Source organism: Echinops telfairi, unplaced genomic scaffold (assembly GCF_000313985.2).
Source record: "Echinops telfairi isolate 266 unplaced genomic scaffold, ASM31398v2 ScPeMD7_655;HRSCAF=1070, whole genome shotgun sequence".
In the NCBI taxonomy this organism is placed as follows: Eukaryota; Metazoa; Chordata; class Mammalia; order Afrosoricida; family Tenrecidae; genus Echinops; species Echinops telfairi.
Window position 1 is genome coordinate 21,467,933 of NW_022104553.1, and position 10,967 is coordinate 21,478,899.

General features: G+C 60.4%; 2 protein-coding genes across 2 annotated transcripts in view; one reads left to right on the forward strand and one right to left on the reverse strand.

Annotated features, from left to right (window-relative positions):
* The first annotated feature begins 1,475 nt into the window (after positions 1-1,475).
* Positions 1,476-7,301, forward strand: LOC101654118 (polynucleotide kinase 3'-phosphatase). Its single transcript, XM_004710449.2, has 17 exons — positions 1,476-1,592; positions 1,922-2,085; positions 2,904-2,950; positions 3,267-3,566; positions 4,218-4,297; positions 4,388-4,445; positions 4,527-4,634; positions 4,950-5,021; positions 5,712-5,760; positions 5,897-5,967; positions 6,047-6,139; positions 6,249-6,345; positions 6,439-6,500; positions 6,644-6,753; positions 6,834-6,921; positions 7,007-7,068; positions 7,151-7,301. The coding sequence occupies exons 2-17, from the start codon at positions 1,935-1,937 to the stop codon at positions 7,266-7,268; spliced, it is 1,566 nt and encodes a 521-aa protein (XP_004710506.1). The 5' UTR covers positions 1,476-1,592; positions 1,922-1,934; the 3' UTR covers positions 7,269-7,301.
* Positions 7,302-8,072: 771 nt separating this feature from the next.
* Positions 8,073-10,967, reverse strand: part of LOC101653799 (mediator of RNA polymerase II transcription subunit 25) — a 35,347-nt gene continuing 32,452 nt past the window's right edge. Inside the window, exons 14-20 of the mRNA XM_045292500.1 lie at positions 10,523-10,678; positions 10,200-10,286; positions 10,035-10,108; positions 9,904-9,961; positions 9,568-9,672; positions 8,500-8,697; positions 8,073-8,405 (exon numbers count right to left, since the gene is read on the reverse strand). Of these exons, the coding sequence (XP_045148435.1) occupies positions 8,394-8,405; positions 8,500-8,697; positions 9,568-9,672; positions 9,904-9,961; positions 10,035-10,108; positions 10,200-10,286; positions 10,523-10,678 (690 nt within the window). The 3' untranslated portion in view covers positions 8,073-8,393. The remainder of the gene's footprint in view (positions 8,406-8,499; positions 8,698-9,567; positions 9,673-9,903; positions 9,962-10,034; positions 10,109-10,199; positions 10,287-10,522; positions 10,679-10,967) is intronic.

Below are 10,967 nucleotides of genomic sequence, written 5' to 3' on the forward strand. Positions count from 1 at the left end.
GGAAGTCACAAGGAAAGACAGTCACAAGGACAGACAGCCTTACATCAACAGTGCCAGCCAAGTTTAAAGGAAAACAAACAGAAAAGAAAATACTGGAGAGGCTACCAAGAGCTGAGAACTGTTGGTGGAAAGCGACAGGCCACAAGTTAAGACAACTGGGATTAAACATTCCAGCGGACCCAGTGCACCCTCTGGGGGCTCAGTGCCCCAAAGAAGTAAGAGCCCTAATTCCAACAGACAGGCACACCGCGTTCATCTCAGCACTAGTGGTTCACAGTAGCAAGAAAACAGAAACCAACTTCAATGCCCATCAGGAGAAGACTGGATAAAGAATCTCTGGTCAGTATCCACCATACAATACTCAGGATTACTAAAAAACAGAGACACCTCATTGACATGGATGGATCTGGGGGACAGGATGCTGAGTACAGATAGCCAATCACAAAAGGAAAAATATTGTATGCGACCCCACTCACACCCCAAACTTAGTGCTGAGTTAATGACTCATAGTGACCCCAGGGACAGGCTAGAACGGTGCGTTTCCGAGATGAGACGTGAACTCTTTACGGGAGCAGAAAACCTAGTCTTTCTCCCGTGGTGGAGCTGCTGGTGGTTTTGAACCGGGGACCAGGACGTAAACACTACACCAAAAACAAGAAGATAAGGTCTTGCAAAGCAACCGGAAATGACTTATAACTGAGGGAAAGTAGATAGAGCCATCTAATCGCAGGTCACCTGGGTGAAGTGAAGGCTGGTGCTTCCCTTAAGGAAAAAAGGGAAATCTAGGAGCAGGGGAGAAGTAGACTATTGGGGCCGGGGGGCTGGGGGCTTGATTGCTGGTTTAAACCGTTGCATATAAAGTAGATGATTTGAGATGTAAGCTCTCACCTAATTTGCAAATTTTCAAAAACAGAACATCATTCCCCTGTGGAGCAGCAGACTTCGAACTACTGACCTTGTGGTTAGCAAGCAGCTCAATGCATATAGCCCTCTGTGTCACAAGAGCTCCTTTTACTAGATAACGGTGGACGTTTCTTAGGTACAACCAAGTTCGTTTCGACTCAGCGATCCCATGTCTAACGGAACGAAACATTGCCCGGTCCCATAAGAGTTCCTGTGCCTAATTCCTCAGAAATGGCCAGCCTATTCCTTCTTCGTCGTTTGTTGTTAGCCTGCAAGTTCTGCTGGAACCTGTTCACTTTGGGGGGGCCCTGCAGCCCTCGGAAACCCTGGGGCCAGAGCTTCCAGCAGCACAGCAACACAGGCCACCACCGAACGACCAACTGACAGACAAGTGGTGGCTGCAGTGATCCTTTTTTCTATTTTTTAAACCTGTGAACCGAGAATGCATTCGCCTCCACCGTCGGCAGCTTCAACTTGCAGCGAGAAAAGAAAGTCCGCTTCCTGGGGAAGCACGGAGGTTTGGGGCGGAGCTGCGGGGGTCGGAGACGCGACGGTTCCGCCCCTCTGGGTGGGGCGAGTCACTTCCGTCTCCCACGAAATTGGGAAGTCGGCGAGCCGAGTTGCGGGGAGGTTTTTCTGACGGGAATTCTCTGTTCGGAAGTTGAGCTTGAGGCCGAGAGGGGTGACAGGTGAGAGTAGCGGCGGGGCCATCGCCACGCTTTTGTTCAAGCCCTGGGAGTTTGGGCTCCCGGATCCAGGGAAGAAAAGCTGGAGCTGTCGCCCGGGAAACTGCGAACCGTTTGTGGGAGAAGGGGTGGGACTTCCGGTGCCACTTTGAGCATAGTCGGAAGTATGAGGCGGGACTTCCGGTACCACTTTAGCATTGTCGGGAGGATGAGGCGGGACTTCCGGCAGGCCGTCGGGGTCTTTAGGAAGCAAAGGGTGGGGGCGGTTGGGCCTGGTAGGAGGATGGGCGGAGCTCAGAATTGTCATTCAAACTCATTCACCTTTTTCCTAGGCCCCATCCCAGGATGGCCGAGTTGGTGGCCCAGGGTCGCCTATGGCTCGAAAGCCCCCCTGGGGGGGCGCCTCCCATCTTCTTGCCTTCAGACGGGCAAGCCCTCATCCTTGGTCGAGGACCCCTGACTCAAATCACCGACCGGAAGTGCTCGCGAAACCAAGGTGGGCGGGGCCTTGCCCTCGAGGGGTGTGGCCTATGTCTGGGGCGGGAAAGTTGCCAGGCTACTGAGCTGTGCTGCAATGTTGAAGCCCCTTTTGGGGGAGCACTGCAGCCTGCGTGCACCTGACCTGGAATTGGTCATACCTATTTGTGGGGATCGAAGGAGTTGATTCTAGGAGACCTGCCTTGGGCAGAAATGAATGCTTAGAGGACTGGGGAGGAGAGCAGGTTGAGGGTCAGAGGGCGCAGACAACATGGGGCCGCCAGCTGTCAAGCAGTGAGCCAGTTACATTGAGAAATAAAATATGACTCATTTTACCCCACTCACGATGCTGGTAGGAGCCCTGATGACAGTGGACTGTGATCTGAGAAAGGTCAGCCGTTAGAACCCATTAGCCCGTCCAAGAGAGAAATTTGAGGCTTTCACTCCTGTAAAGATCTGCAACCTCAGAAACCCAGAGCGACAATTCTACTCTGTCCTATAAGGTCGCTGTAAGTCAGACTTGACCCGACGACTGGCTTTGGTTTGGTTTGAGGCTTTCTGGTAGCCCAATCTTGTGATCTGGAGCTGGTCACCCGAGTAAGCCCTTAACTCGCTGCCATCGAGTCCATGCCGACTCATAGGGTCCTTGTAGGACAGGGTAAAACTGTCCCTGTGAGTATCCGAGACTGTTTACAAAAGTAGGTGGTTGAACTGCTGACCTTTGGGGTCGCAGCCTAATGTGTAACCGCTATGCCACCAGAGCTGTGGTGGTCAGCTCAGTCATGGGGAGCCAGTCACAGTAGTGTGCAGCGCCCGACTCTGCTTTGTCATTTTCAGTGGAGCTGGTGGCAGACAGTGAGAACCGGATGGTGGCGGTGAAACAGGTATCAGAATCACAATAAAGGACCACAAGCCCCGGTGGGGAGCCTACAGAAAGGCGGGCGGGTGGGTGGGTGGGGCAGTGGAAGCTCAATTCAGCAGTGAAAGGAACCTTTTGGAAAAATCTGATTGGCTGAGGTTGTGTGACTAATAAGGGTTAATGGCACTATCAAAGCCCTGGTTGGTTGGGCAGAATGAAGAGGCGGGTCTTTAACGTCTGATTCGCAATGGGAGAAACACATACCCTTCGCGAAGGAATCTGATTGGAGGAAACTGTTGTTTGGGGCGGGACCAGTTCTAGCTGCTGGCTCCTTTCTGCAGCTGGGCGTTAACCCCACCACTGCGGGGACCAAAGAGCTGAACCCCGGGTTGGAAGGCGCTCTGGCTGTGGGCGACACGCTGTATTTGGTCAACGGCCTCCACCCCCTGACCCTGCGCTGGGAAGAGGCCGGCACGCCGGAGTCCCAGCCCGACACTCCGCCAGGTACCCCGCCAGAGACCACAGTCCAGGAAGATGGGGCACAACCACAGCCAAAGCGGGTGCGGAAGTCCTCCTCAGGCTGGGAGACCTTCGAGAAGCTTCTGGTGTTCACAGCGCCAGGAGTGAAGGCCCGGGGCAAGGTGAGGGTCCGAGCTGGGGGTTCCGGGACAGACAGAACACAACCCAAACCTGCCAGGCACCACCTTGCAAGCCACTAGATCCTGCTCATCTTCCAAGCCCTCCAGTGCCCGGGGGACCTGGTGACAGATTCACCCTTTCCTCCCAGTGGTGTCCATCCACAGTTGCTGACAGGTGCCCTGTTTCACAAGCCTCCAATGCTGTCCCCACATTCCAGCCCAGGGCACTGTGCAGCCTCTCTGAGCCCCACCCCTCTCATCCAGGAACGTCCCCACAAAAAGCACGTAGCACCAAAATCGTGCTCAGTTCTCTTTTTCTCAAATACTACTGAGTCACCCCCTCCCTTTTCAATGTTTTGTTTTCCGGGTGATAAACCCTCCGAGGTGAAGGCGGCCAGGGGAGGAGGGTGGGCAAAATAGTGGTCCCATTTTCAAGCTTGACCGACTGAAAGCCCACAGAGAAATAAATGGGAGCCCAGAAAGCTCCCACTTCGGGCTCTGGCCTCCCCACCATTTACATTTGGGGGACTAGGTTTTCCCACCCATTGCATGGGATAGGCTGTAGGAAGTGAGCCTGAACCAGAGGAGCCTGGGTGGGGAGGGGGAGGGAGGGTGTCCTGACAACAAGGCGATATGCCTGTCTCCTGCCGCCAGGTGGCCAGCTTCGATCTGGATGGGACTCTCATCACCACCCGCTCTGGAAAGGTCTTTCCCACCGACACTCGGGACTGGAAGTGAGAGGGGCCGGGGACAAGGGGGAAGGGAGGGTGGCCTGAGTGCACCTCCTGCATCCTGGGTCACCCTCATTCCCCCACCTATCCTAGGATCTTATACCCAGAGATTCCAAAGAAGCTTCAGGAGCTGGAAGCTGAGGGTTACAAGGTGTGTGTGGCTTTGAGTATGGAGGGGGTCCTGGAGATGATGGCCCAGGTGACACTTGTCTACCCCTCCCCCCCCCAAAAGCTGGTGATCTTCACCAACCAGATGGGCATCGGGCGAGGGAAGCTGTCAGCAGAGGACTTCAAGGCCAAGATGGAAGCTGTGCTAGAGAAGCTGGGGGTCTCTTTCCAGGTATGGATGTCGGGGGCTCAGAGATCTGGTGGGGGCAGGGGGCAGAGACTCAGAGACAGAGGAATAGACTCAGGGGGGGGGGCGCCCAGAGCCTGAGAAGTGAGCAGACATAAGAGATTTGGAGGGCAGGGGGAGCAGACCCTGGGGTGAGTCGGGAAAGGTGACAGAAACCTAAACCGAACATCCTGGAGCCAGGGTGCCCTCTAGTTTTGGTGGGGGTGGGACAGCACCCTATGAAGCTCGGGTACCCTGAGGAATGCTGGGCATTCCAGGCAGAGGAGCCCAGGGTGGGGTCTGAGCCCCTGTCACCCACAGGTTTTGGTGGCCACACATACGGGTTTGTACCGGAAGCCGGTGGTTGGCATGTGGGAGCATCTACAGGAGCAGGTGAGCTGCTGTCTCTCTCTGCCTGTGACCCTCTCCAGGGCCCTGTGGGCACTCCCTCCTCGCCCCCCCCCCCTTGCCTCCTTCCGTTTATAGCCCCTGGGTACCACCCCTTGAAGCAGGTCCTCGCTCCTCATTCCCTGATCTAGTTGCTGCTGCGTCTGGTGTTGGATACATCCTGGTGCTAGAACCAGGGGCTGATGCGCCGGCCCCCACCGGCCCATGAAGGCATGGCCGGAAGTAGGGGGAAATGGCAGATGAAGCCAGTGTTCCAGCTCGGTGGTCAGGTGGAGCCACTTGCAAAGATCCAAAGCCGATGAGACAGGAGCACAGGGTGATGGGGAAGAATGTTTCAGAGTACCAAACGCAAGTCCCCTGAGGTGGGGGTCGGGGGGGCTTGGAGTGGTGGTGCCAGAGTGGCCGGAGCTGAGGAGCAGAGGTCAGGGTTGGGGACACAGGGAGGACAGAATTGCAGGTTCTTAATGCTGGGGTTTAGATACTGCAGGGAGGCAGACAAGGCTGGTTTGGGAGCCCTCTGGTGGCCATGCTGGGGACCCACTAGGAGGGAGGGAGGAAAGGGGGCCGTGGGGTGGGGGGGGTCGCCTGAGAGGCCTTGGCCATAAAATGCTTTCTGGGGAATAGAAGTGTCCAAATAGCGCTTGACCGTCCATTGTCCATGCCCTCTTCCCCCAGGCCAACGAGGGTGTGCCCATCTCCATCGGGGACAGCCACTTCGTGGGAGGTGAGGGGCGCTGGGGAACGTGGGGAAAGGTGGATACTGCCAGCCCCCACCCTGCCTCCGCTGGCTGTCACCCAGTTGCTGGTGGAGACCATGTCACCACCACCACCACCACCAATTCCCATTCCCCGTGTTACAGACGCAGCCGGTCGTCCCGCCAACTGGGCCCCCGGGCGGAAGAAGAAAGACTTCTCGTGTGCAGATCGCCTGGTGAGCCCACCCCGCCCGCGCACACTCCGTCCCACCCGGGAGGCCCTGGGGCCCCTCGTAACCCCGCCCTCGCCCCCAGTTCGCCCTCAACCTCGGCCTGCCCTTCTCCACGCCCGAGGAGTTCTTTCTCAAGTGGCCCGCTGCCCGCTTCGAGCTCCCGGCCTTCGACCCGGTGAGACGCCCGGGTGGGTGAGTGGGAAGTGAGTTGCGGTGCGGGTGGTCGGGAGACAGGTGGGGACGACGCAGGTCACATCCTTCCTGTCCGGCCCCCCGCCCCCCAGAGGACTGTCACCTCCTCAGGGCCGCTCTGGCTCCCGGACTCCAACTCCCTCCTGAGCTCCGACCCGGAGGTGGTGGTCGCCGTGGGATTTCCTGGGGGTGAGATGCCCGTCCCATCCCTGACCTCTAGGAGGCCCCCAGCCCTTCCCGGGTCCCCAAGGCTCCCGCTGATAGCGCACCCCCACCCCACAGCTGGGAAGTCCACGTTCCTCCAGGAGCACCTGGTGTCGGCCGGATACATCCACGTCAACAGGGTAGGCTGTCGGCGCCCCACAGCGTGTCTGCAGGGCCCCGGCCCCTCTCTCTGGGTCTCTTGTCTGCTTTCGGGGCTTCCCTCCACGGGGTGCCCTGGCCCTCGCCGCCCGTGACCTCTCCCCTCCCCCGCTGTGGCCCCCAGGACACGCTGGGCTCGTGGCAGCGCTGCGTGAGCCTGTGCGAGACCTCCCTGAAGCGGCGGCAGCGCGTCGTGGTGGACAACACAAACGCAGACGTCGCCAGCCGGGCCAGGTACCAGGGGCTGGGGGCACGCCGCCCCGAGGGCAGCGCGGGCACCTTACGAGCCCAACGCCTCCCTGGTGCTCGCGCAGGTACACCAAGTGCGCCCAAGATGCTGGAGTCCCCTGCCGCTGCTTCCTCTTCACTGCCACCCTGGAGCAGGCGCGCCACAACAACCGCGTGAGCGCCGGCCCTGGCCCCGCCCCCTAGAGGCCCCGCCTCCGGCCCCGCCCCGGGCCCACCTGATCTCCCTCTCCTCCCGCAGTTCCGAGAGATGACCGGCTCCCAGCATGCACCTGTGACCGACATGGTCATGTTCAGCTACAGGTACAGATACCCCGGGGCTGGGCTGGACCGAGCCAGGTGACTGACCCCCTCCCGGCCTGACCGCGTCCCCCACCCGCCGCAGGAAGCAGTTCCAGGAGCCGACGCTGGCCGAGGGCTTCACGCAGGTGCTGCAGATCCCGTTCTGGCTGCACCTGGCACCGGACCTCGAGCGCCTGTACAGGCAGTTCTCCGAGGGCTGAGCCCTTCCGCTGCAATAAAGTGAATTATTTTCCCGTTTGGGTAGCCGTGACTGGGGAGGGGGGCTGTCGCAAACGAGGGATCATCAAGGCTGGGAGCCCAGTCACCAGTACACCTGGGGTAGCCTTAAAACAGGAAGTTGGACCCCGTGATGGGGCTGGAACTAGGGACCTTTGGCTACCCGCCCTGCAGGCCCCAGCAGTGCCGCTCCCCACAGATGGGGTCTCAGCACAGGTGGAGCGTTTGCCCCGCACACCCCACTGAAGCTTACAAGAGCACCTGTTTCGGTTTCTGTGCTGGGCCCACCCGGGCTAGGACCAATCTCTAGAGAGGAGTGGGCCTGTGGGGGTGGGGATGTAGGCTGGGAAACTCTCCAGGCAGGGCCCCTGAGTGGGCTGTCTGCTCCAACCAGGCTGAGAGGCACCCGCCTCGAGTCCCCACAGGGTGGAGCCAGGCTGAGCAGCTGTGTGGTGCCTGGGTGTCTGGACAGCTGAGTCCAGCCCGGCCTGCAACTTCTGACAGGCCTACAGGCCTAAGCCTATGTGCCACCCCCTCCCCTTTGGGGCAGCCTCATAGACCCCTACTGGGGCTCCTCAGGGGAGAGGGGCAGTTAAATCCCAGCCGTATCCCTGCTTGTTTACTTTACCCCCAACACCTGGGGACAAGTCTATACTGCATCACCCAGGGGCCTCTGCAGAAGAGCAGCCCACCAAGAAGCCTGCTGCATGGTTCTGTGAAAGACTTGCCCAGGGCCCAGTCCTCCCCTGGCCAGAGGAAGGGACACTAGGAATGAGCAGCTAATTGGATAGGCAGGTTTTTAAAAGGCTTTATTGGGGAAATACACAGGGGTTAGGTCGCGCCCCCCTCCTTCATCACCTGGGCCATTGCACTCCCAGGGGGCCCTCTTGGGAGGCATCTGACCTGGCAGGCAGGTGACAGTGCAGGGTCTGGGTGGCAGCTCCCAACAGGGCCCCAGACCTATGCCTTCCTCACCATCCACCTTGTCTGGGCCAGATGGCCCTCCTGTTGCCCCTGAGGCTCAACTCTGTCCCCTGCGTGGGCGCCGCTCACCAGTCGGGGTGGGGTGGGGGCCTCATCCGAGGCTCCTGGAGACCGGGCAGGGAGCACTAGCCCCCCATCTGTGGGAGGAAGAGGGTGGGTCAGCTTAGGGCAGCGCTGGGCCAGCACGGGACACGGGCGGTGGGTGGGAGCACACGGGCCGGGCAGCCTCACCCCCCGCTGCTGCTGCTCCTGCTCCAGGTTGCGCTGCAGGACCAGGTGCTGGTTGGCGATGACACGGCGGATGCCGTGGACAAAGTTTCCCTGGTCGTGGGGGATGAGGCCGATAAAGATCTTCTTCTCCGAGGAGTACAGCAACATGAGCACGCGCACCTCACACGTGCCCTTGTAGGAGAAGTGCACGCAGCCAGCCTGGGGACGAGTGGGATGTCAGCATCAGCAGGCCGCTGCCCTGGCTCTGGCACCACCCCATCTCACAGAAGGGGGATGCCTCCCGGGCTCAGAAGGTGGGGAGGATGCCCAAGAAGCTGAAATGTGATGCTATGACCAGCCCACAGACACACAGCGCCCCCACGGGCAACGCACACCCCAACTGGTCCCCAGTGACCCTGGCACCATGGGGCAGCTAGGGCTGGACCCCCACCCTGACCACAGGTCCCCGCACCCTGTGCTCATGTCCTTCAGAGGACACAGACCCGGGGTGAACAAGTCCCCTCCCACAGGGGGTCTGGGTGTACCTGAACGGAGGACCAGGTGATGCTGAGGGGGGACCCAGGGCTATGTTCTTGCTCTCCCCCACTCCCTATCACCTGACTGAGAAGGGGCTGGGTCAGGGCACAGTCAGCCCCTCAACCCCATACCCTCATGGGTCTGGAGAGCAAGTGGGTTGGAGGCCACTTGGGCACAGGGGACACCTTGGATGTCGCCTCAGACCTGAATGGACAGGAGGCTGGCTGGGTGTTCTGAGGGTGTGGGGGTGACCTGGCTGCCCGCCTGGGGACCTTAATAAGCCCCATGTGAGCAACACAGTGGGGACACAGCAGTGGCCCTCAGAGCAGGGTGAATGGGGTGCGGGGGTGAGGAGCCGAATGCAGACCATGTCTGCTCCCCCATGGCACTGAAGAAACCATGGAGGGCAATGGACATGGAGCCCCCAGCTGGGCCTCAGTTTCTCCATCTGTTGGTCAGGGGCTGCAGGGGACTGAGCTTGTTGCCCCAGGGAGCCAGGTGGGAGGCCACGACGACCCTGTCCCCCGCCCCGCCCCCAGCGCTCCGACTCACAAAGCCGTTGTCCATAATGCGGCAAAGGCTCTTGAGCGTCTCCACGTCCTTGGTGAAGTGGAACTGTACCAGCCGGGAGTTCCGGAACAGCGGCACCAGGGTGGTCTATGGGGATGGTGGAGCAGGCTCCGTGCTGGGTCCCCTCACGTTCTGCTGTCCCCGCTGCCTCCAGCATCGGGGACAAGCTGGCCTTCCCACCCCAAAAACCGCTGCATCCCAGTCCTGCCCACTGGTCATCTCTGGGGATGTTCCCGTTCTCTATGAATGCTGGCCCCAGGCCCTGTTCTGGGGACCCACCCCAGGTTTCTGGGGCCCCACCGGCCTGGCCCCGCTCACCAGCAGCTGCTGCGGGATGAGCTGCATGAACAGCCTCCGAGGCCACTGCTCGGTCCTCCTGTGGGCGCAGGGGCAGGGGTCAGCTTGCAGGGCCACGCCCACCCTCGGTCCGCCCCCCGACAGGCACTCACAGAATCTCGCCCTGGTTCACGTAGACGTGGGAGGGCAGCCACCTCTTGGAGCAGCTGTTGGGTTCAGGCCTGGGCTTTGGGGTAGGAAAGGGGGCCGTTAGATGCTGTGGGGGTGCCTTCCTCCCTCAGGCCTGTGGGCCACCTGCCCCAAGCGAGCGAGCTCACCTCCTCCCATTCCATGACTCCGCTCCACGCCAGGAACTTGTTGTTAACCATGTGCACCGGGCCAGCGTTCCCGCCTGGGCCCACAGCCTGCAGAGCCGAGAGGCTGGTGAGGGGGCGGGGACAGCCCTGGGCCCCTCCTACCTGCAGCCCCTCCCCCGTGCTCCATCCCCAGTCTCACCCAGGGCAGCTAGGGGCAGGGCCACCTCCCAACTGGCATGTCCTCAGAGGCACCCAGACTCCTGCTCTGGCACCCCAGCAGGAGAGCCACGGGGCAGGAGCAGACCTCTCCCAGGCACCCCCTGGCCAGGTGGGGCCTCACGCACCTGCTTGCGGGTGGTGATGACCTGCCGGATGCCGCTGACGAAGCCACTCTGGTCGTAGGGGATGAGGCCCATGAAGATCTTCTTCTTGGACGAGTACAGCAGCATCAGCACGCGCACCTCGCAGGGAGAGATGTGGGGGAACAGCATGCACCCTGCCTGTGGACGCGCAGCCGGGCGGTCATGCTTAGGAGGCCATGACCTCGACCTCCCCACTCCCCCTAAATAGCGGACGGGGCCGAAGGGCGGATGGCCATGGACAAGCGTGGTCAAGGCACAGCTGTCCACTCAATGGCCCTGGAAGCCGACCTCTCTACCTCCCACCCCACGACCTGCCCTAGCCCCTCCCACTCCCACCCACCAACAAGGACCACCCTCTAGGCTGCTGTCACAGCGCCAGGCGCTTCACAGGCCCCAAGTTACTGATGAGAAAACTGAGGCCGTTACA